General features: G+C 45.1%; 1 protein-coding gene across 1 annotated transcript in view; it reads right to left on the reverse strand.

The window, feature by feature from the left end:
• Positions 1–862: 862 nt before the first annotated feature.
• nxph4 (neurexophilin 4) overlaps positions 863–26008 on the reverse strand; it is a 40362-nt gene continuing 15216 nt past the window's right edge. Inside the window, exon 2 of the mRNA XM_076025255.1 lies at positions 863–1701. Within this exon, the coding sequence (XP_075881370.1) occupies positions 883–1701 (819 nt within the window). The 3' untranslated portion in view covers positions 863–882. The remainder of the gene's footprint in view (positions 1702–26008) is intronic.

A 26008-nucleotide genomic window follows, 5' to 3' on the forward strand; every position in this document is an offset into this window, starting at 1 on the left:
ATATCTTACCTTATTTGGCTACACATGCAAGCTCTTTAAAAAGGAACCAATTATACTTATCATGCTTCATAAATGTTTCACAGCTCATTTATGTTTAATTTCTGAATCCAATACCAACTTTCAGGCATTTCATTTTAGAAAATTGAAATTGCATATCTCCACTAGAAGCTTGGGTGTAATTTTTCAATCAGACTCAGCTGTGACTTTATTCATTGCAGTGTCTTTGCTGGATTAGATAGCATGAATGTGCTGTGCAGCTTGTTCCCAGCCACTGTGCTTCAGGCTTCAGACAAAAAAAAACATCCAAGCAGTAAAAAGAGAAGCAGTCGGTTTAGGAGATTTTAATGTGCTTTTTCATACAATAATTTGTCTGCATATCCAGCATAGCATTTTTCATACAGATAACTCTCTTATATCCAGGGTTTGAGGGTAGGATGATTAACAGTCAGCCACTGTAACACTACATCTGTCTTACAGTGATGGTGCAGCTTAGCGTTCTTGGAGGCTTCCTTAGTTCGGATTCCAGCTGTTTTCAAACAAGTCCTTCAATGCAAAAAAAAAAGTAATAATACAGAGAAACAAATATCTAAAAACAATATGTGGGCCGAGGTGAGGTATGGTATATACAGGAAAAAGAACAGAAGTCAGCAAATATAAAGTTGGAAAATAAGTCAGAGAAATGAGCTGCACTCTAACCACCCATAACTCTGATATATACTTGACTTAAATCCATATTTCACAGCAGCTTGGGGCCAAAAAAACTGTCCCCTGCTCATCATCATAATCAATATGACTATCACTTCCATCTTTATAATTTTAATAATCATTGTCTTCATTAACATTGTCCCATTTTTTCCCCCATTGTAGTTCAGTTCCGAGTTTTTATCCAAAGTAAGGGTGCTCACTTTGGAAGTTGTAGTCCGGACACACTTTTTGAACCAGCTTGTAATCGATGCTAAAGAAGGAGATGAAGATGCAGATCACCTTGAAGGGTTTAGCGCACAGCCAGGCGGCATTGGACTGGGTGTGCTCTGTGAAGCAGGTCTGGGATGGATCGTACAGGCAGGGCTTGGGCTTCTTGGACCTGTTGGTTTTCTCAAACTCCACGCGACAGTTAAAGGTCTTTGTCTCTTTGGGGTCGACGGTCGACTGCTTGGTCTCCTGGACCAGGGCGTCCTGCTGGCCGTGCAGCTGCTGCTGTTGCTGCTGGAGGACCTCGAACTCCACCACCTTGGTTGGCGGGACAATGCTGACAGACACGTTCCCCAGGCTGGAGGAGTTGTGGCGGAAGTAAACGGTGAACGTCCCGTTGATGTGGTCGACAATCTTCCCCGTCACCAACAGGCTGAACTTCAGGGTCTTGACGTTGAAGTAGAAGTCGCCCCAGCCGAAGATCTTCTTGGTCTTCATGGCTGTCTTTAGCGAGGGCTTGCGCTTCGAGCGGTAGCCTGTCTGGTCCAGGAGCAGGGACTGGTTCCGGGCCGAGTCGTACGGGTTAAAGAAGCTGTAGGTGGGCGGCTTGGATTTCAGCGGGGTCTGATCAAACGAAGAGGAAAAGACCCTGGTTTGGTATGGAGGCTTAACCACGCCACCTGTTGTTCCAGCCACAGCGCCGCCACCCATGCCATACGGTATAGTCTTCACCACCGAGCCCGCTGGTCCCACCTCCGAGAAGTCCACTTGTTTCTGCAAGCCATGGACCTAAAAGGAAAAGACAGACACGTATAATGAGAAGAACATATTGGTGATGCAACCATTTTCCATTGACCATTGTCAAAGTGTTTTCAATGTGCCACATAGATGGAAAAGAGACAGATTATTCACACAAAAGGCCGGCTGGTGTTTGATTTTAGAAATTAAACCTTGTCGTGTGGACCAACGTAAACATCAGGAAGCAAATGGCAGTAATGAGTGGAAGTCTGCCAAGCTGGGTGCAAAACATCAGGATTAAGGGCCCCTCTCGGTCGTCAGCACAAAACCAGATTACAATTCAATGTGGGAGTTGACCCAGAAACAACGAAAGATAAAAAAAAAAAAGATTTATATTCAACAGTTTGTATCATCAAAAGTATGTGAATATAAGAAACGTGTCTTGTCCCATTATGTTTAAAACTCAGTATCAAAACTGGAAACGTAGCGCCGGTCGCTCCTCTGCTGAATCTTCTTATCCTCACATGATAGCAATTTCCAGCCGCATGCATCCCATTTTCTCAATACTGTTCATTTTTTTTAATCGCCTAAATTAGAGGGGGAAAAAAAACCAAGTGTCTATTTTCGTAACGCTCCACAGCTGCAGTCATTGTAGCCTGGGTCAAACAAACAAACAAACAAACAAACAACAACAGCAGCATCAACATCTCTGCACGCAAGGTAAAAGATGTGTGTCTCTGTCAGCCCCGACAGCTTTGTGCCTTTAATCCACAGCCTCCGTGTGTATTGACTGACTGGAAATCTTCCTCTGTTGTCTTTCATGTCTCATCAATCACAGCGCCACACGCGCACGCGCACGCACACAGTCTCGGGCCACAAACTTCAAGCCGCCGGCTGTCATCGAGTGACAGCGAGGAGTATCACAGCTATGTGGCGAGGTTACATGCGTGACTCCCCGTGGGGATATTATCAGGTGAAGTTGGAATCCGTTCTCCTCCTGCTGCGTAAACAAACCAAAAAAAACCCATAAAAACAGCGTTTGAAATGGAGCGCGGGATCAGATCGCAAGGACAGGGTTGTTGTTGTTTTTTTTTGTTTGTTTTTTTAATTTGGTGTCGTTTTTCAGAGACAGCAGGGACGACGGGTTTGCGCTAACAATCTCCTCGTCTTTCATCGGTCGCTCGCCCCGACATTAATTCTACGCGTAGCGCTCAATGCAGCTCAATCCAATCGTTCAATTAATGCACCTGTGTCTGCTGCTCATTCATTAACGTGACCACAGGGCGGATTTCTGAGATTGATGCGGGGGGGGGGGGAATAACCGAGAGTTTATCGACGACCGGAGGAACGAATTACTAAAAAAGTACGGGTGTGTGACACATGAGGAGTCGCGGCGATAACGACCCAGTGAGGAGAAACAACCTCCGTCTGATGCCACGACGCAGGAGTCTGCGCACTGGTCGTGCAATTTCAACTCATGCATGCACCCATCTGGTGATTTGAACGACCTCGAAGTCGGCTGAAGAAGATTGCAACAAACACATCAAAATACACACTGCAGAAACGACCGAGCTTGGAGGATGAGGATGCACTCGAACTTCCTGTGAATGCGCGGTCAGCAGGGCTGTCAGCTAGCTCCGTGTGTTGCCATCTGTCAGGCTAACGTTCTGCTGGTGCAAGTCCTAATCATTCCCCTTGCTGATGGCACAGAGCTCCAACCAGCACCATCATCACAATCCTCAGCAACATCACGCTGCGGACCTCCACATCACCTTGCAGGTTAAGTGCACGGGGCTCTGAGAGCTCAGAAATAATTTTTTGCGATGGGCCGAGGTCAGCGAACGTCGTCCTGGTGGGGGCAACTGTACACAGTCAGCATTTTTTTTTTTTTTCTTAGAAAAAGTGATTAGTAAGTAAAAGATGAGCATGGAAACTGGGATTCTTCTTTTGAGGCACCAAAGTTATAAATTACCAACAGAAACCAATACACAGATGGACTTCATTAGCATAAATAGTATTTTTTTTTAAGAGTTGTGGACAGTAAATCCATTTAAACAGTAAGGATTTTCCTGGTTGAAATATCAGACATTTTCTCCAGACAGGAAATCCATGAGTATAGACTTTTTTTGCAATGCTGCGGATGTTTGCTATAAGGTCACACCATGTTGCTGTAGCCGATTAAACGGGCAACTTGAATAACACAAGTGCACTCCTTTCTTCCTGTTTAGTTAGATTTCTCTTTTATTCAAATGAACGGAGAGGTAACATTTAGCAGAACAGCCTGAGGGATGTTCCTGGAATGATTAAGTCAAATACGCGGCCACAGACAATGTACACAATGGATGCACAAGTCGTCATAGGAACACAAACAGTTTAGAAGTGAAGGTAAACATGAGCAGTAATATGCGCTGATGATTGTGACTCAACTGTGAGACTGAAAGTTTGTTGTCATATTAATTTTTGTTGTTCTTACTACTATAAGTCCAAGAAATCTTATGAGGTCACGGGAATTCTCACATACTTTAGTCTGTTAGTTATGCTGTGGCTACTTTGGAGAGATCTGAAACACAGTAGGCATCACTTTAAAGTATTGTAGTGCAAACAAAGATGCTGTATACTTTACAATGACGTCAAGTTGTAATTTGAATCTTAGTTGGGATCTTAGTTGGAAAATTAGTATGTGATTATGAAAAAGTAAGAAGAAAGTTCAGTCAAATCTACAATAAAAGTTATATGTAAGTGATGTATGTTCTTCATTTTCCTGCCTTTAATCAAATAAAATGACTGTTCAAACACGCAGCAACACAGGATATTTTCTCCAGGCGATAATTAATTAATCAACGGGTGTCTTCTCTAAGTGTCAAGCATTTTCAAATGTAGCTCTTTAGCATGGTGCTATGATGCTGTAAAATAAAAGACGAGAAGTAATAAACCTTTGAGAAAAAGTCATGTGATCCTAAGAAAAATCTGTCTTGACTCTCTCCCTCTTTGGACAAACCATCTCAGACTCAATGATAATTCAAATCCTCACACCTGTGGAGTGGCCAATTTGTCCAGAAATTTGTATAAGTAATTAAACAACAAAGAAAGAAGTTTTTATTTTGTCTTTTCAAATGCTTACTGTGTAACAACTAAGCCAGTTCTACAACAGGGATGAACCGATTTAGCATTATGTAACATCTAACCCACCCAGTCAACAAGATATGACAAAAAAAAAAGAGTCTAATCTCATGCTATAAGCTCCCTCTTGTGGCTACTTGTGGGGCCCAGCCTGATCACAATATGATAAAGCTCCAGTCATGTAAACACGGCTTTGGTGCTCCCTCCATTAGGGAACAAAATTCCCATTTGATTGGATGCTGGCCGAAATAGTAGCAGAATATGACTTATACATATGTATGATCCAGGCAACTCAGTAACAGCACAATCGTAGATTAGAGGGAACAATCAGATTACGGAGCTGGGGCGATAGAGGGAGATAGAGAAGAAAATGTTATTAGCGGGAAAAGTGAGACGGGGAAAGGAGAGAGTAAGGAGATCTTGTACATTTTCAAGGAAGCGCGGACATGAATCATCTTTAACTTCATTTGGAGGCTCGCACAAGCGGAAAAGCACCTTCAGATGCCGCCTTGATGGAAGGCTCGGAACGGGGCAGGCGGGCTGCGCAATGAATGAAATGTTGGGTTTGCTCAATGAGGAGATTATGAGCTTGTGTAACTCTGACACCGCGGCTGAGAGTGATTTAAAAAAAAAGAAAAACTGCGGGCGGGATACGCGTCTATGCACGCGAGAGAACGCGGAGAAGGTCTTCAGCGCCGTGTGGTGGACTTATTAAATTGGAGAAGGTCAGATGAGCTGGAGGAATTGACTGCTGGAACCTGATATATCACATGCCACCACAATTAAGATCTCTTTTCATCATTAAGGGAAGAGCCCGATCGATGGGAGCACCTCAGCCTCGGCTCGTTCACGCCATCTGATGGCATCACCTCCATCACCGCCACCACCGCACCTCCTTCCTACCCAGGGGCGCTTTGAAAGGAACGGGCCGGGTTTGCCATCTCTCCGCGGCACCTCACTCCACTCCTCCCCCCAGCCGCCCTCTGATCCTCACCCTCCCCGAGGACTGATGAGAAGATGAGAGCACTTGTCTCGGAGCTCCCTCCAAGTCTTGTTCTTTTGTTTAATTGGAGTTTTATTGGTGACAATCAATTCATTCCTAGCCCGGCTCCAGGCGCCATTGATCCGCTGTCACGGAGAAAAGTCAAATGTGCACTTCCACTCCCACCAAACAGGCTCTCATGCCGGCTACAAAGGTTTAATTTTAGTTTTTCTCTTTCTTTTTTTTTGAAGGGAAAAAAAGTAACTCTTGGTTTCTCCGACTTTTGGCAGCTTGTTGCGGCTCAAAGCAAAACTAGCGTCTGAAGCCTTGTCAGGTTCATCTCGCGCACCCTCACAAACGGGAACGGACGCCCATTCGAGAGCGGCAGTCAGAGGACACTAATACAGGATAAGATGTCTGAGAGCTGATTGCGCATCACTTCTCACTTTGAAGTCACTGTTTACCCAAAATACTCCCCCACTATTTAGCGGAGAGGTAAATGCTATAATCTCTTCAAGGTGTCGGCGGAAAGATTATGTGAAAGGAGTCCTCCCACATTAGCTCTGAACTTCAAAAGATGCAATTGAACAACCGTGAAATTTGTCCTGGAATTTGGATTCCTGCGAGCTACAGGGTCAGAAAACAGCCCATCGTCCCCGCGACTTGAGAGGAAGTAGCTGCCCAAAGTCAAGTAGGTTAATTATGTTAGCGGCAACGGCGCAGTGCATCTGTACTCCGTCCACGGTGACAATGACTCTCACTCTGTTGCTTTTTAAACTCACGTTTCAGCCCTTATCTGGTCCGAAACCCAGCAGCTACAGTTCTGACCTGAGGTCAAGAAGAAATCAATTCATCAGCCCATTCCAGATCGATATCAATTCAAAACATCCTGTTGTCCACCTTCTCCACTGATACGAAAGCCCAACAAAATGTAACTTGCCACTTATCTGCTGTTAATATTTTAAAAGGAAGAAAGAACGAATACAATGCAAAATTGCATTTTGGACTTAACTTGGTCTAAATCAATAAAATGATTTATTCATTTTCATCGCAAAATTCTAATTAAATGTCACTTTCTTACAATGAAGTTATGAAGTAATGAGTGCACAGTCTATTTTGTAGTTTATATGTAATTAGCGAGTTGATACTGAAATGTCAGTCAATGTGTAAGTCAATACTGAGGTAATTCACGACCAAAGCGTGAATGTGAATTTTAATGTTCTAACCTAATACTTTAGCTTCATTCATATATGCGAGGTGATACCTGCAGTCTATGGGCCTAAAGGCAGAATGAAGCCTTCCAGATAGCAGCTGATCATGTATTAAAAAAAAAATCCTGACGTGCATCTACAAGTTCCACTGACCTGTGTGTGACGGGTTTTGCCATACTTTTCTTTTTCTCTTGCCAAATGTTTTATGCTGAGACGATCACATTAATTTTCGAAACCGACTTCCCGAGCGACTTCCTCGGATGGCACCAGCCATTGTGTTTCCTCGTGCAGTTGTCAGTTGTCTTTGCTGAGCAAAGCGTTTAAAAACCCATCGATCGTCAATAATACAAGAACCTCCAATCAGTCTTTCTGTCGTCGGTATCAGCGCAGCGCTTGTTCATTAACTCCTACATAGCGACTGAATTGATGATGAGGGTTTTTCTTTTGCGGCCAATCAAGACTTGGCATTCAGTTTTTGTTTGTCAGAGCAGTGCACAGGCTTCTGTTTGCAGAATTGTAGAATACATTATTTCCCTGGCCATACATTCATACGTACGTGTCTGTATTTCAGTGCCGTCCATAATAAATGGTTCTATACGTCAAGAGGAATTACACCTCATTATTTTATATTTCTGAGGTATGGTCTACAGCGTCGCCAATAGGCTGTGTGTTATTTGGACTGTATGTCAACTTTGTGTCTCGGTGAGAAGATATTTTTTTCCCCCCAACCATCTAACTGGAAGAGGTTCCATTTTAAAAATACCTTAATGAATCACTTGTCTCTAACATTGAAAACTAACCAGATCTGTTTTTTGTTTGTTTTTTTGCTTCTTGCAACAACTGTAGCTACAATAGCCATTTACTACAGTGAGCTGGAATGTGCCACACAGTGTTTCACAAATATCTTGTGAAAGCCAATGGACACTATGGAAAGCCTTCAGTGTTTTTCTTCGATCTCCTAATGGGAAAATCCTTTCCAATTCTACTACAACATCAATGCTAACCTTTGGCTAGGCTCACTATAGCTTCCTGTTTTCCCTATGCGCGTCTTGCTGTCGTCTCAACTTAGACTCTGCTGATTACTTATTCAATACAAAGATCAACTGAAAATGGTTGAGACTATAGTTTGGCAAAACGGATGAGTAGAGTTGAAATCTCGGTGATCGGAGCACAACTGAGCAGCAAAATGACGATGAAGATTTAAAAAAAAAAAAAAAAAGGAGACAGAAAAATAGAAATAACATCTCAATATTTAGTGAGAGTGATGAGGCGGTGTCTGAAGAAAAGACACATGGTGCAGGTGCAGAGTGTCAGGGGCAGAATATAGGGCTTTGAGGGGATCAATAGAGCATCACTCGGGTCATCTCACGCTTTAGAGACAAGGAATCAAAAGACACCAGGGGGATTTTGGGATGCGTGTTAAAATGGGCAACGTCTCTGGACATTTATAGCTGTGACATAATAGACGCCTCTCTGCAGCACCTGAGGGCAGACCCACAGGTCTCCTCCCAGGGATTACAAATCCCGTGTTAAAGACACCGCAGGCTCCCTCTGCAATTGTAAAAAGGATGTGGCTAGGACGGGAATTTTTTTTTTTTTTTGAGCGACCGTGCCGAGGGATAGATAAATAAGTGATGGAAAATAAACGGTTGGGCGTCTTTGGATAGAGCTGTCAAATAAGACAGAGCAAGCTTAACTGAACTTATTTAGGCAGTGGTGGCGTGGTGTCGTGGCTCAGACATGTTCAATTTTACCAGCAGTGACTGCGCTCCGTTTTGACAATGATCACTTTTTTATTTAAAAAAAAAAAAAAGGAGAAACTTTTCTTTCATCCTCGGGGGAAAAAAAGAGATGGGAGGACCGGAAAAAAATGACATTTAATTACAAAAAGCAAAATAAAGCCAAGAGGGAAAAAGATAAACCAGAGAAATGAAGAGACGAGGAGGGAGGGAGAGAGAGAGAGGGAGAGAGAGAGAGGGAGAGAGAGAGAGAGAGAGAGAGAGAGAGAGAGAGAGTTGGGGAGGGGCAGTAAATGCGATTTCGCAGTCCAGTGGTGTTGCTGGATTATCATGAAAATGAAAGCTACTGACTCAGGGAGTATCAGGGAGCAAGGAAATGGAGCCGAGACAGATAACACAGTGAGGGAGCGGACGAGAACGAATAAGGGAACGACTGTAGAGAGCGCAGCGCGGCCTGTAAGACAATATGAGAAGAAAGAGCCAAGGAAGGGAGAAAAGGTAAAAAGACAATATATATACGACAAGCAGCGAGATTATGAGTGCAATAAGCCAAAAATGAGAATCACTTCACCCCATAGAGAATAATCAGAGCTTTCTTGAAAAGTAATATCTGTAATATTGTCTCAAGAAGAGCGACTCGGCTCCCAAATCACTCTGGGTTAAAGACGGGGTGGAGTGTTTCACGCCTTGTATCAGGAAAATATAAAGGAGTTGGCTTTGAATGTGGGCAAAAGTTTCTCGGCGAAAAATCCAGCATGATACAGCAAATAAAGTTGTTTTTTTTTTTTTTTTTTAATAAAGTGCCACTTGGATGAAGGGCTGAGAGAAACAAAGCGAGCGAGAGAAAGAAAGAGTGCCTTTTTCTTTTCATTGCTGGGGACAGATGAGAGACGCGGCGCTGCCATTTGATGCCGACATGAGAAGATTCACAAAGGTATTGTGCGCCGGCTTTGGTGTTATGCGCTGAATTTATTGCCAAGTATTGCAGATAACCCTTTGATTGGGCTGTGCGAGAAAAGAAAAGAAAAAAAACCCAAATGTCAGGTTTGTGGCGCGCAAGGTGTCGCAGAAGCGGGGCGGGCAGAACGAAGAGAAAGTTCAGGTAATGGCAGAATCTCTCCTGCCTTTTCTGCTTTTATTAGTTGCCTTATTGCTCCCTCCACTCGGAGAAACAGACTCTGGGAGTCCATTATTGCTATTTTGTAAAGCATTAAAGCCTCTACCAGTGTCATTAGCAGTGTCAACAGCATTTTTTTAAATCTGGTGTTTGGCATGATCAGAATTTATTGGATTCCTCAAGCAAGAAGCATTTATTTTTATTTATTTATTTTTTTTTACCATGTGCTATTTGTCCAAGCACAAACAGCACATCCTCAAATAAAGCCCTTGAGGATATGCTAGTCATTAGTAATAGTAGTAGTTAAAAAGAAAAACTACCTAAACTACAACTAAAAAATTACTACCTTCGTAAATACACAGAAAACACAATTCAAACTATAACAAAAAATCTAAGAATTTAATCTCAACTTTTAGGCCCCTTCTCTCAGGTAAATATTACAAAAGTGTGTGTGTGTGTGTGTGTGTGTGTGTGTGTGTGTGTGTGTGTGTGTGTGTGTGTGTGTGCATACATGCCTGTGTGTGAGCTTTTTACAAAAAATATTCCACTGTTACTGTTAGAGATGAGCAGAGAACATGAAATCCAATGCCGAATCAATCAATCACGAACAAAAGGCTCCAGCAGAGGCTGCAACTAATGACCGCAGCGTGCTGAAGTCCTTCAGGAACTCTGGGTGGGATCGCTTTGTATGCCAGGGGTTGGTTTGGATTTAAGGGCTTCTCTGGGCTTCGGGGGGGGGGGGGGCGCTCTTCCTAAATGTTTCAGGAGGGTACTCATGTTGCTGCTCTGTAGTACTTCTCCACATCTCGCCACGGCCTTATTGACAGGTGAAAAACAATTCATCACGCTTTGTTGGACCTCTGCTGTTGTGTCCGCTCTCTCCGGACACGAGTTCAGCGCAGAGGTCTGCTCGACTCGCTCGCAGTCGGTTTCCTGGAGTGGGCAAAAATAACAAAAAGGTTGCTGGAGAATTAAACGCGTGTCCATCCTAAAGTGTTATTCCTTCAATCCCTCACACAAGGCTGTGAATAAGACATCAAGAAAAGATTTGGACACTGGCTGGAACGTATATTAAATGAAAAATGGGTTATGAACAACTTTAGCTTGCTGACAGAGCTCTCGGTGTCCTCGTGGGTTTCACACAGCGGACAAAGGAGTCGGACATTTGGACTGGAATACCACATAGGACGCCCAACATGAACCTTACAACCTGTGATCAAAGAAGACGTCAATGTTTCGAAAGCAGAGGCCTCTGAAGGTTGGATGAACGTCCCAGCCAGAGTTCTTCACTACCGGTGGGGTCAATAAAGTAACGCTTCCACTGGTAGCTTCTGGTTTTTCGCCACAGTTAGACTAGACGCCACCCACAACTACTAGCTTTTTTCCATCCATCCATCCATCCATCCACCCATCGCTTCCCATGCATTTAGGTTTTGCAAGTTACACCCTACAATTTTGATTTAAAATTGCCAATTAGCTAAATGGTCATGACTTTGGAAGGCAGAAGAAAGCCGGAGTACATGGAGAGAACCCACCAGATGCAGGCAGAAAAAAACAAAATCAAGACAGAAAGGCCTGAAATTGACCTCATGATCTTCTACATGTGAGGGTTGCCCCACCACTGTGGCAATGTGGTCTTCTTCCCACCAGCTGAAAAGAGAAGCAATGGCATATACTAAAAATGCTTGTTGTGGTTTGTTGTGTTTTAATTTCCTGCAACCAATTTGTTTTGCTAGCTTAGAAAGTCACAACTGTTGGATAAAACGCAATGAAATCTGACTGACAGACAGAAATGAGAACGTTCATGGCTCAAATTTCATTGAATTAGCAATATAAGCAATAGCAATACAGCTGCTGTTGCCTTCACTCCAACAGCAGCTGGAATAAACTGCAGCACCCTGAGCGGAAAGGTAAAGGTAAACTTTTACTCTTTGCAAAGTAATCACAGAATGACACATCACAAGTGTCACATTTAGCTGGAAACTAGGTCAGTAGACGTAAGAAAACATTGCAGGGAGTCAGGCTTTTAAACTCCTAAAAGGCTAAAGTCCAGCCAAGATGAAAACTAAAGATGTTTTGTCATAAACTGTAGTGTTTTTGCCACTTCATTCGTTGCCTTATAATGGTTTTGTCTGCACACACAACTATTGCACAACTGTCCTCAGAGACTGTCTTTAAATGACTTTGCTGTTTTCTGGTTTCTCATGTTTCCCTCTTGCGAAGTGCATGAGCTGTTTTTTCTTCTTTTTTAGGGCCAGCAATGCGTCACTCTGGTTTCTTGGGTTCATCACAGATCACAGGTACCGATCAAGATGAAATGAACTGCTTTCTGTCGTTCATGGGGAGTGGGAGGGTGTTTCCGCAAACGTTCCATACTGCGTCTGCCGCAAGGAGGAGTTCCCTTTGACTAAAAATCTCCGGCTGACACCCTCTCATGTAAAGCGAGGGAGGATAATGTCACTACAGAGGATATTAGCGCAGGCGATTACGCCGTCATCCGAGCGGCACAAGCTGCTGCCAAACATCCAAAGCGTTCTTGCGACACAATGTCTTTCCTTCTGGCATTTATGTGTGGGACTTGTCACTCACGGACATTCAAACGAGGCTGATCGTCGACTGCACAGAAAACCCCAAAGCTTGATGTGCACAACAAAGCTGCCACGATTACCCCACCAGGGGAAAGTGGACAACAACAAACCCTTTCTTCAGCCACGCAGGTCAGATAGTGGTGGAGGTCAACGCTGGTCAACGTCAGGACAGTGATGGTGCCTCCAGGGGAGGTTGTTACTACGGTGGGGAGCTTCATCTCAATAAACCTAACAGCTCATCAAAATGTATTGCCTCCGGGCAGCCAGCATGTATCAATTAAGAAAACACGCAACATAAAATAACCCTCCTCACAACAAGCACTGCAGTTGCAAACCTCCCAGGTTCTTCAGTTTCCTAATACTGAATTTATCTACCACGGCTCAACATTATGCAGTGGACACGTTTAAAATGTGTGGCGAGCGCAGAGCGGGGGGTGGGTGGGTTTCCATTGCATTTATCAATTTAAATGTTAAAACTCTCTCTTTCATGCGGCAAGTGCAGACATTATCACGGAGATTAGATCAGGGTAACGTCCACAATGGCTTGGTTAACACATGCGGCACACAGCGATAGTGGGTCCTTGCACAGCGTGCTGGCACAGAAATAAAGAGGAGAGGTTGGGAAATGTTGGCAGTTGGCTGTTCATTGCGTTTTGTATTGCAAAATTTCATATTTGTGCCTCTCAGAAGTAAAATTAAGTTAAGAAAAAGAAGTAAAATTCAGAAGTAGCTGCCATTCAATAATCTATAGGCTATTACACACACTTAGTGACTCCACATTTCATTATTTTAAGGCTACAATTAGAGATGGAGACTCCACTACTCAATGGACCCATCGAATTTCATCAAAGTATTTTATAAAACCAAAACTAATACAAAACGTTGAACACTTCACATTTCTGTAGGACTGTTTCCAACGTGCTTCATGCAGCAAGACTGAGCCCTAGTTGCATTGCCAGATTTAAAGTGATTAAAAAAAAGTGAGAAAAACAACTGAAACAAAATATCTTGTTAGGTAAAATTATGCTCTTCAAAAACACAACATCTGTCTTTTGTAATGGCGCTCAGTGCGTTCCACCAGTGTTTTTGATGCGTGCAGCTGTGTAAGGACCAGCCATATGGAGGTAGAGCCACAGCTGGAGGAGGGAGACAGACTGCAGAGGCGTCGCACAACTCAGATATTTGTTGTTTCAATGCGGCGAACGCAGGGTGCAGTCTGGGTGAGGAAAGCGCAGCAAACTGACCCCCGAGGTGAACCAGTATATGTGTGTGTGTGAAAGGGACTTTAGTTTCTGTGCTATTTTATTTTAACCGCGACTATTTGCAACCTCTCTGGAACCCGGCGAGCATCAGCGACATCAGTCAGGAGGTCGACTGCTGCCGCCGATCTGAGACGTCTGATATGCCCGTGCAGGCTCTCACTCATCCTCAGGTCATTGCAGTCTTTAGGCGCTGCGGTGTAGGTGACGGGAGTCCTTCCTTGGTTTCTTGAGTAGGTTTTGCTTTTTGTTAAAAAGAAAAAAGGCTGGAGAGAACTGAAGAAGAAGGAAGAGAAGAAGCCTTCTTGATAAAAGGTGAAATGTCTTCAAGCAACCTAAAAAAGAAGCTCATTCTCACCGCTTGGGCTGAGTTCAGAACTCAAAGACTTGCCGCTGTGGTGTCACGAGGACAGGAAAGGAAAGTTCTGTAGCCCGGGACTGAAGCAAATGGGCTAAAGGTGATTAAAAACCCAAATGGCTCACAGGAGAAAGAAAAAAAAAAAAAAGAGTACAAATCACAAAGGTAAGCTGGAACAGTTTCCTTCTTCTTCTTCTTCTTCTTCTTCTTCTTCTTCTTCTTCTTCTTCTTCTTCTTCTTCTTCTTCTTCCAACAATAAAAAAAAAACCTATAAAAATTATATCTCTCGCCGAGCTCTCCGGTAGTTTTGTTTTTAATCAGTTGCAAACGTGCAATGTAAAACCACAGCTAATATCTCATATCTGGCAGCAGACCGCCGCTGTCTGCAGACCCGCCGCTTTAGTGAATACAAAGCGGAGTCCGCTTTATCTATCACAAGTGAAAAATGTTTTTTTTTTCTTCTGCTCTCAGGAGCCCTGACTTCAGCGGCCATAGATCAAGTGTGCACAGAAGTCCTTCCTTGTTCGCCCTATCTCACTGATCACATCAGATCAGCATGCAGGGGGCGCCTTTTTTATTTCATTTTTTTGCTTGGCTGGCTGGCTAGCTGGATGGCTGGGTGGGTGGGCAGACGTCCCCGCATGTCTCCAGCGATGCCATGGCACCTGATCAATCACCCGAGGCGACTCTTCGGGGACCCATAGGAGGGGCCGGGGAGCGAGGAGGAGGAGGAGTAGGAGTAGGAGAGGGAGGCAGCGGTGCGGGGAGGGTATTTGCATGCCGGATGGCGGGCAATGCATCAAAAGATGACAGCCATCCCATTCTTCCTTAAACAAGAGCAGGGGGGAGAGAGAGAAGACTCGCTGGCGGTGCCCAAACTTTAATCATTCATCTAAATAACTGTTTCAGAAGTGGGAGAGCGGTGTGGAGAGTGGCGCTGCCGCATCTCCAGGCAGGCAGGCAGGCAGGCAGGCAGGCAGGGAGGCACGGCCCCCCCCCCTCTGGGGAATATCAGAAGTGACGTTTGAGCGGCTGCATTTCTCATTTGTAAACGTGTAAACAGGCATTTGACTCGAGAGCGCGGCCCCTTTCTCACAAATGTATTTATCCAAAGAGTTGTGATATTCATTCAGGGTTAGACAGAAAAAAGAAAAGTGTGTGTGTGCGTTGCGCGCCTTCCCGGGCAGCACGAGCGGGGCTGAACGACAGTGATTGATGCCTCCTGCTCGTCCGCGCGACGTATCCGAGTCGTCGTCGTCGTCGCTCAGATAGACAAACACGAGAAACGTTTTCAGACAAATAAAGAATCGAAGGGGGAACACGAGAGAGACGAGCAAAAAACCAAACAAAAAACAGAAGGGAAAAAAAACCCAACAACAACTAAACTATTTGCATAATGAGCAAGCGAGGCGGAGGAGGGAGGGGGTGGGGGGGGGGGTTTGGTGGTGGTGGTGGTGGGGCGGTGGGGGTGAGGGGGGGGTGGCAGAGATTCCCAGCGGGGGGGACGGAGCGGCGCCCGGGAGACGTCAGTCGGGGACACGCGGGGCCCGTGACGACTCCGACATGTCGCCCGGGCGGCGAAGTGAAAAAAAAGAAGAAGAAGAAGAGAAAAAAGGGAGGGGTGGGGGGGGGCGACTCCCTCAGATTTGTTTCCAGGCGCTCGTCAGTGGGAGAGCGGGATGACGGATGGACTGGCGCTGGGCGCAACACGAGCGTGTCGGAGTTACTCACCATAATAAAGACCTGCTCTCTCTCTCTCTCTCTCTCTCTCACTCTTTCTCTCTCTCTAACTCTCCCTCTCTCTCTCTCTCTTCCCCTCCGCTCCGCTCGCCTTTTTATTCCCGCCACCTGCGGTCTCGCTTCCTACGACCCATTTCCCCGACTTTCAATCTGCCTCGCTCTGCCTCCTGCCCCCCCGCCCCCCGCCTCCCTCCAATTTGCCCGCCCCTTCTTAATTCCCACGTCCACGCTAACCTTCATCCCTCCCAACTTTCGTCCTCGCTTCCTCCCGTTTCTTGCACCCTGGCGGGACTTTCGACCGTTCATCCAGAACACGAGGGGAAAAATTCGGAGCAGAAATGCATTTTATTTTTCTCTCTCTCCACCGGCTTAATGCCTCGGCTCTTCCCCCCTTCCAGCTCCGATTCACTTCGAATATTTTGAACTTTTCCACCCATTCTGATCCAAACGACCTATATCATTCCTCGGGAACGCTCCAATGTTCCTTCCTTTTGTTACTCCGAGCTTCCCTCTTATCCCGCCCATCAATTAAAAAGAGTTTTGCGGCCCACGGATGTGCAGTCTTTGGAAACAAATAATGGAATTCCGCAGTAAAGATTTCTAAAAACTCCAATTGTCGTACATCCGTGCACACGGACACGAAAAACACAGAAGAATTACAAGAGGTGGTGGCGTCACGGTTCCGTTAACATGAGCATTGCCAGCCAGTGACGTGACCTTTAACAAACAAAGTCACGATCTCTTGATGGCGACACATGTTAAGTTTGTTGTTTCAAGATATTTTGCAAAAAAATGCTTGTGTGGAAATGTCGAACAGAAGAGAAAAATATCAGTTTAGAATAAATAGCGAGTAAATATATTTTTACACTCCTTCTCCCTAATGACCTTTGCAGTGCTTCTGTCTGTCCGTCAGCACTCTATTCATAATTGGACGATCACATGGGGAGCCTCTTCACTTCCTCCTTCAGTTCGTCTCCCTGCATGTGGAGGCCCTTTGATTCTCGGCTGCTTTAATGACCCGATGACTGCTACATTAATGCTGCAGCTCTTCGTTACTTTACATGAATGGCTATCTAGCACCTCATCCTACTTTCTTTTACATCTCTTCTTTTTACCACCTGTATCATTTTTCTCCCTGGGGTCGTTTATTGGTGACAATGACGACGACTCCTTACAACCTTTCTTAATGTCCTCAAGACTTTATCCTTGATTCCATTTGTTTCCCCCATCCATCCTTCCCGTCTTCCTTTAATCCCGGCGCCACAGCCCAGGAGGCCGCGCTCGACTCCAACACCTCACAGATAGCCGACTGAACATATCGACTTCGGTCGCAAAGATAAAATAATGTCTCCAGTTTATTTGCCTCCTGCCCGCTGAGCAGGATCGTCTTTGTGTTTGGGTCTGGATGCCAGCAGGGCTGAGCCGTGCCGGGCAGGGGGCAAAGCTCAACTTGGTGAGGGGATAGGTGCCTTGTCAGCCCAGGGCAGACTTCTTCAGCGGGGCTGATGGCTCAGCTAATTGGAGAGAAAACAGTCGGCGGTGGCCATGAATAAAAACCCTCCGAGATGCTGGCAGGAGGGCATGGCAACATCCCCCTGTGCACTTCAAGGTTATGCACACACACACACACACACCTGCCACAAGGTTCCCACAGCAAAGTGAACACTGGGAGCCCGAATTATGGGAATATGACTCTATATACTGGAGGAGTAATTTGATGAAACCTTTTCAACTGTCAGGGCTAAAATATGAGGGTTTTTCTTGACCAATCAGCTTCTTTCACAAACAAAGGGGATGGGACCTATACGAGTGAGTCACTCTGAGGAAAGAAAAGCGAAAAAACGAAAAAGACCAAGAAGCAAAAAATGCTACAACATGACAATGGCTGCTGCCAAAGAGACTGGCGTGTAGTCCAAAACACTCCAGCAGCAGTTTTATCTCAATGACAGCAAGAAAAAGAAAGAAAAAAAAAACACCTTTTTCTGTGGTCAACATTGTTTTGCTCTACTCTTGTCTGGCTGGCCAAGTTTCTTTTTCCTTTCCTAAATGCTTTCTATGGGCTCGTCAGCAGATGGACGCACGAGAATTTTCCAAAGGACTTTAAGAACGGTTCCCCGCGGCATCGCAGGACCAATCTGACGTAAACAAACGGAACCAGATTTGAAGGAGAAGGGACGAGAGGACACGGCAACACGCGCTCAAGCAGACAATGCATGATACTTTTTCTCCTCTACTGCCTTTGGATGCCTTTGCTTGTGTATAAATCAGTGCGGCATCAAGGACGCAGCGTTGGGACCCCTAACTGGGATCTTTCACATCCACCATCTGGACGTGGAAAGGAAAAAAAAAGCAAAAAAAAAAAAAAAAAAAAAAAAGCAGAGCGCTGACCAGCAACTGTGCTGTTTCTCAGGAATGAGATGAGGTGAAAACCTCATCATTTCAAAAATAAATAAATAAAAAACACCTGGTTTAAATGTTAAAACCCTTGACCAGAGACGATGAGAAGGAGAGAAAATATTTTTCATATTTGCCTACACAAAGGCCGGGATCACACAAAGAGGGAGCAGCTGTCGGCGTATCTGCTCATCCAGAACCGTCTGCAATACTTTTTATTTCTCTTTTTTTCTCACCGTCCCACCGCCTCCGCCTCTCACGCCTCTCGCCGGCCTGTCCTCCCTTCATTCTCCTGGTTTCACACTCTGCGACCCAATATCGGAGCAGATATGAGCAGGAATAAGACAGCCGGGATTGTCTCTCCACAGGCGATTGCGTCCACTGCGGTGACTCTTGCGTCGCCGCCGCCTCCCCAGCCGCCACCCAGCCGCCTCCCCAGCCGCCACCCAGCCTGCACCGCGGCCTCGGCAGAACAAACAGCGCACTGACGTCTGCAGGACTCACGGCTCTCATCTCCTCCCTGATCGGACAGCCGCTTTGTTTGAGCTGAGGTTATCTCACCTGGAGGGTGCTGCCTGGTGGCTCAGCACTTGGTCACTGTCAGACACACACACACAAACGCACATTCTGAAGTGCTCCCACTCACACACACACACACACACACACACAAACACAAAGAACGGATGGCAGTAATAAACACAAAGCAAAGAAGCAAAAATGTGGAGCATTTGAAGAAAGAGCTCAACGTTTTACATTTCTTTCTTACGTAAACGTTGTGACGCTTCAGTCCTAATGCACCGGTGTATTGTTTTATTTCTGCTTTATCATCATTTGTCTAACTTCTATAAAATTTCGAAGAACCATTTCACAACCAAAAACGGCTGGGACGGCCGTGGTGAACATGGTGGTTGGTGGCTGCACCAGACGGGCTGCAGAGTTTTTCAAAATCCCTTCATCTACTGGGATTTTCAACACAACACAAGAATCTCAGAAAACGGTCCTAAAAACGGGGGGCAAGAGCCAACTCGTTGGAGAGCATATGAAGTTAAGAGTAACTCAACAGTAACAGAAACAGTCACTCAAAGAGGTAGGTACGCATTTGTAAAGTGTGCCTAATCACGTGGCCAGCGAGTGGCACATTGATGATTGTTGATATTTTCCAGACACGCAGAGTGAAGCCTTGGATGGACCCAAAACTCTCATTTGCTGTTGAGCAATTAAATGCATCTCTGAAAGTAATTAGTGAGTCTGGCTGCACCAACGGCTGAACCACTTGAAAACGGTCAAATTCCACTCGTCTGAAAATGCTCCCACCAGTGTCCGCTGCCAGATTCTGTGTTGTGTTGGTGAAAAAGAGAAGCTCCAACCGCCTTCATTTCAGTGCGGAGGGAAACCGAGGCGGCGGCCCGCGCTGACCACATTTGTATTGCTGACTTGCTCCGGAGTCACATGGCTCGTGTTGATCCAACAGCGATAAAAGGCTGTGGACAAACTGAGACTTGTGACTAATAGTTCAGCACGATCTGTGGTTCAATTACTGTGTGGGGCAGCTTGCCTCTGGCCCCTTGGCTAGATGCTTCCCTGGAATGGCTTCAGTTAACACACAGGCAGGCAGGCGGACGGACACACGCACGCACACACACACACGCACACACACACACACACACACACACACACACGCACGCGCGCGTGCTCGAACACAAACACACACACGCACACACACACACACACACACACACGCACACACACACCCTTTATAAATGTGATGTCACTGACCAGAGGATATGAACGCCGATACATTTCTCTCCCTCCTTTTTTTGCTTTAAGATATGTCCAGAAGAAACGTATTGGAAGATTGGATATTGGCAGTATCTAAATGAATGTTTTCAGACCCCGGGGGAGGCTCAATGCACCGTCTGGCTCTTTAAAGAAAAAGAAAAAAAGAAAAGAAAAGAAAAAGAAAGAAAAGAAAAGAAAAAATATCAGAGCGCAGCTGATGAAAAGCTTGGCTGACACAGTCTATCCACAGCCACGGAGGGAACACAGGAAATGAACAGTGACCCGCGGAGGCAGTGCAGCACTTTCCCAGACAGTCAGCGGGGCTGCAGTTTCAACCTGTTGCAGGAAGAACACACACTTTGCTTGTCTTCCGAACAGCGGAACCAAAGAAGTGGTTGTCGTTGAGCAGACAGTTGGCTTCCAAACACCACGCTAACCTGAGCTAACCCAGGCTAACCTAAGCTAACCCAGGCTAACCCAGCCTAACCCAAGCTAGCCCATTACCCTAAGATAACCCAGGCTAACTCAGTTTAACCCAGACTAACCCAGCCTAACCCAAGACAACCCAGGCTAACCAAGACTCGACCTTGGCGGCACCGATGATGAACGCAACAAAAGCAATAATGCCCGAACCTCAATTCAAGTTCCTCCCGCCCCGCTAGTCCACGAAAGTGGCGAAACCAAACACACACACACACACACACGGAAACAACCGCACAGAGCAAACACACGACAGGTCGACAGATTTGGCGCCTTTCCAGAGCAGATGGGTGGGCCGGGCGGAGGAATGGGGTGGGTCTGGTGAATAGGCGGGGGAGATGGGGTTTGGTGTGGGGTGGTGGTGCAGGAGAGCGCCAATCTGTCATTTCTAACAAGCTGGGAGACTTGGTGCCAGGGCAGGTCATACACGCAGGAAACACACGCACACACACACACACACACACACACGGGCATGCACACAAAGGCGTCACATTCCAACTGTGGCATTCTCGCTAATTAGAACACAAATTAATGATCCAAGTAAGTGCGAGCGCCCGGCTCTCCCTACCTCCACCCTTCCGCCTCTCGCAGCGTCTGCTAGCGGTGGCCTCGCACTCTTATTTCCTCTTATCCTTAGTTGTTTTATAAGGGTTTTTTTTTCTCATATCATTAAAATTTTATTTCCCCTCGGTATGTACGTTGTTCTCCTGCAGGTGAAACAAACACCCAGATAAATGTTCAAAAGCCGTTTCTCAGAGTCGAAGAGTGTGACCTCACCTCACACTCTTCAACTCTGTGCTTCTATCCCGCCGTTTTTCAGTTGAACTTTTATTAACGTCTTTTATTTTAATTAAGTTTAGTTAGGCGACAGCAGTCAGAGCTATTTTTAAATTGAAAATACTGAAGTGATAATTGATAATCAGATTTGCAATAGAAAGGTTATTGTATTCAGGTGTGAAAGTGTATGTGTGCGTGTGTGTGTGTGTGTGTGTGTGTGTGTGTGTTGTGAGGCAAAAAAAAAACAAAAAAAACAACCAGTTACCTCAAATTCAAGTTCTTGCCTTTTGCTTTCATTTTTACATCACTACCTGAGAGTGTTGAAGCCTCCCAGGTTCCCAGTAGCCTGTGTCTTCTTTTAGATAATTGTGTCATCATCTGCCTGCTGCTCTGCCCTTTTATCTGCTTCCTCTCAAGAAGAACAGCGGTAAATTCAGCAGCCCAAAGTCGCAGCAGCAGCAGCAGCGGCAGCACCAGAAGCATCAACACAACAGACTCCACCAGCAGTGCGACCGGGCCGTCCAGGACAACCTTACCCACGATGCAGCGGTGCCGGGCTGACCTTGAGCGCGAGGCTTTAAGGTCAGGAAGCATCATTAGTCCTGCCTCCCCGCTGCACGCCTAAGAATAGGATCACTCACTCTTCATCTCTCCTTTCAGCTGTTTTCTTTCTCATCCCGCCATCATTGCTTTGGCTGTCAGAACACCCGATGTGAACCTCAGCAGGCAGCATTTACAGAAAGTGGGAGTGTTCAAATGATTATTTTATACCCCATTTTACACAAAGGTGCCATATACTATGCACTTTCAGATTAGAATATTTTTATAATTATTTTGCTTGGCTCTATTGCAGAAAGCTTGCACGGCGACCAACACAAAACAGTATATTTAGCCAAGGAGCGCTGAAGGCCTGTTTAAAGCCTCCATCAATAAAGTAAAAGAATGGAAAAAAAAAATTAACTTGTAAGTTGAACTTTTGAAAGAGGGCAAAACGAACCTGACACACTACCCTGAGGACCCTTTATGACATCACAAGGAGTTGACTTCCAAATAACCTGTGCAAACAATGGACCTCTCTCATTACTGGGCACTATTTTTGCAATAACGTCACCTTTAAAAAAAAACAACAACATAGAAAGTCTTTGCTGTATTTTATCTTATTCTGTATTAAAGTGAGCTTTTCTCAACTCTCAATGGCTGGTTGCAACATGCGTGCTTCGCTAACAGAAACTGCCAGACTTCCACCAGGAGCCAGATCCTGTAGCGGCAACATAAACACGGCGCACAGGTATCTTGTCGGTGACTGAAGAGAAACCACTCTGATTTATTCAAAGAAAAAAAGTGGGGGGGAGGGGGGAGACAGAGAGAGACGCACCCTGCTGATTTGGAGCCTGCTGAAAAACATAACACCTTCTTCGATGGGGTATGAGCATGTTTCTTTTTTTTTTTTTTTTTTTAAAAGAATAAAAAAAACAAAACAAAACAAAAAAAAAACGCACACATAAATCACCTGCTGCTAGCAGCTCACGCCCCCGTCTCCGTCTCTCCTGTGTCCTGGTCGGGGAGCTGGCTCGCAATCAATAGCTTTCACAGCTGAGCCAATCTGCAATAATAAAGGCATTACAGACGGGGGAAAATACCCCCAAACCTTATTAAACACGAGCGATGCTTTCTTCCCCTGTCTGCCCGCCTCGGCGAGCGGGACGCCACTCTGCTGGACGCGTCGCAGCGGTCGGCTTGATCCCTAAATGTTCCGAGATGATCAACAGGCTCAGGGTCGGGGGGGGGCCGCGGTACGGCGGGGGATACAGGTGGAGTGGGGGAGTTTAGCATTCCGCTCCGCTCTCGCACCGGCCATGTATATTTCACGGCAGCCTTTTATATTCAGCGTGTGGCTCAGCGGCGCACTCATCTTTATTTCATTCTGTGGCATTTTTTTTTAATTTTAGCAGAGATCTTTTTTAAAACCTCACTCCCTCCATCCCTTCTGACAACCCCCTCCGCTGACGGAATCGGTAATGGCATCATTCATCTCGCCCCCCCCCCCTCCGCCCCCCTCGACGTGAACTTCCCGCCAGTTTGTTTCTGCCTTTACAAGTTTAGAAGGTCAGATTCACGCCGGATTCTCCACTTGTCTACATCCACACATGCAATCTAGGAGATCTATTCGAGAAGAATAAGAAGTGGGGGGGAAGAGTGAAGCAGAGGGATGTCTGTGTTTGAAAGCCTAGTTTAGATATTTCACTGAGATTAAGACTTGAGATGAAGAAACAAAACAAAAACCAAGCGTGAAAAATGTAGCAAATATTAATCGATTTGGATGACAGGGGACCTAATGGGACCGGAGTTTCTCACTGGATCACCCTTGATAGTGTTGTAACAAATGAATAATGTCTTCATTGTTCAGTGTCTTTAAGGAAATAAATAAATAACCCTAGAATTTTTTGTATCTACATTTTGAAAATGGTTAAATTTATAAAATCCACAATGAAAGAGCGACCATCTCCAGTATGGCAACATTTGACTCTTTCAACAGATCTTAGTTTTAAATGGATGTCATAACCAGGTGGCGAATGCAAAGCTCCAGGAAGCTCCGGAAAATAAACAACAAAAAAAAACAAAAAAAGAGAAACTTCAGGAAGACGGAGAAACGACGTTAGCGATGCTGTTAAGAATGCTGCTAAAGACATTAGCATGGACGCTTCAGTGCAGCCATTTTAACCATTTCTAGATGTCACTGTCACAAAAGCAGCACTGAACTTCAGGCCTTGCTCCATGGACAACACCTTTTGTCTTCACTCCCCTGCAGACAAGAGTTCCGTTCACCACTGCGGCGAAGAGCAGGCAGCCACAAGCCGACACATGCAGCTAGCACACATTGCTAATCTAAAACTCTGTGGGGTTTTTTTTTACCCCGAGACACAAATCCACACAAACTCATTTACATCACTGTGGGTGGAAAGTGCTTCAGTAATATGACTCATGATTTAGATATTGATATAGATAATGGACAATAAATACATCTCAGCTCCTCCACGTTTGAACAGGAAAAAAATCGTTTTAGCTTAAAGACTCCTGCTTTTTATCTCATCCATAGTGACTGTAAGTGGTGCTTTCCTACTTTGTGTTCTGGTGAAAATGTTTTTCAGTTATTATTGATATTTCTTATTTATCTGTTTTTTGGGCACACACGTTCATCTAATGGAGGAAAGAAACTCACCCTTTTGAGTTTGGTCATGACTGACCAAACTCACCCTGACAATCTGAGACTACAAGTTCTAATGAAAATAAAACAGTTATTTAGAAATATATATTTAACAGTCAACAGAATGAAGGATGTGAATTGCAATTTAACGATGCAGTATTTCTCTATTTGTTTTCTGGGTCAGTATATTTATATGTTCCACCTGGACTCTACAAGAGGAGGGAGCATTGTCACTAACCAGGGGGAGGCAACAGCCCCCTCTGACATCACAAAGGGCTGATTTCCCGAACGGACTCTCTGAGAACACGGTGGAAGAACTTAAGGATGGACGTTTCTCCTTTCTTTATAAGTGAAGAGACAGATTATTATTAGAAAACACTGCTTGAGTGGATTCTGAATATTACGGGACTTTCAGGGTGGAAGAGATTCAATTGCTCACAGACAGATAAATGAGCTTGTTTGGCTGCAAAGATAGTTTGGCTTCCAATTATCTTTCATTCTAACAATGGTAAAAATAATAATAATAATAATAATAATAATAATGATAATAATGATTAGTGTATTTAGCAGGCAGTCTTCAACACACTCCTTTGTGATGTGAAGTCATCTGCTTTCTGCCAAAGAGCTCCTTGGTTTTTAAATAATGTTAAAAAAAAACAACAACAAAACAAACAATGTCTAAATTGTAAGCGGCTACTTTGCACGACTCCAATTCTGTCCCCACGAGGCGGGAAATTGTCTGACTGACAGCTCTTTATTAAACAAGATACTCAGGCCGAACCGCCGAAGACACGCCGAGCTATCTTGCAACACACTGTAACCTCCTTCTCTGTGTTGGAAATGAGACAGTGGGGTTTGATGTCTCAGTGAAGAACAAGAATGAAACCATCAGCTGGACCATTTGGCGACAAGAATCCAATCTTAGCAACATCGGGTGTGGTAAATGAAAGCGGGAGGGTGCGCTGATGTCTCAACAAAGAACATTTGCTATCAAAGATGAGAATCAAGCCCCTTTACCAAAATAGACAGCGTTGTTGCCACAGCGCTGATAAAGACAGCGGAGGTGTTGGTCCTCGCTGGTGGGAGGGGGTGGGGGGGGGGGGTGGAGGGCGGCGATGGGCACAAAAAGCATATCCTCAGACCTCTAGCCCCCAAAAAACATAATATTCCAGAACGCACATTATATTGCAAAAACCTTTCTTTTTTTTTTTTCGTAATCTGTGTCATCCGAAGAGATAATGACCGGATCAGTTAGTGCGTCTGAAATGTCGGGGGAGGAATGTGAATTACAGAATGGACACGTCTGACACGGAGAGGCTTGTGTGGGAGGCACTGACCTTGTGGATTAAACATAGGAGGAAATTACAAAAAACATTTATCAGCAACATTCATTTAGGGGGGAAAAAAAAAAGGATGAGAGAGAGAGAGAGAGAGAGAGAGAGAGAGAGAGCGCCCCCATTCTAATCTGCGCGTGGCAATCTCAAAATACTGCACATTCAGTTAAATACAAATTGCTTTGCCTGATTAGATTCTGAGAGACGTGATAAACCTTGAGGCGCACTGTGATGTCGGGGCAAAATTTGTGGACAAGCCATTTTTGATATCATCC

The sequence above is a fragment of the Nelusetta ayraudi genome, unplaced genomic scaffold (genome assembly GCF_046127955.1).
Source record: "Nelusetta ayraudi isolate G7.1 ecotype Tasmania unplaced genomic scaffold, CSIRO-AGI_Nayr_v1 ptg000017l, whole genome shotgun sequence".
Classification (NCBI taxonomy): Eukaryota; Metazoa; Chordata; class Actinopteri; order Tetraodontiformes; family Monacanthidae; genus Nelusetta; species Nelusetta ayraudi.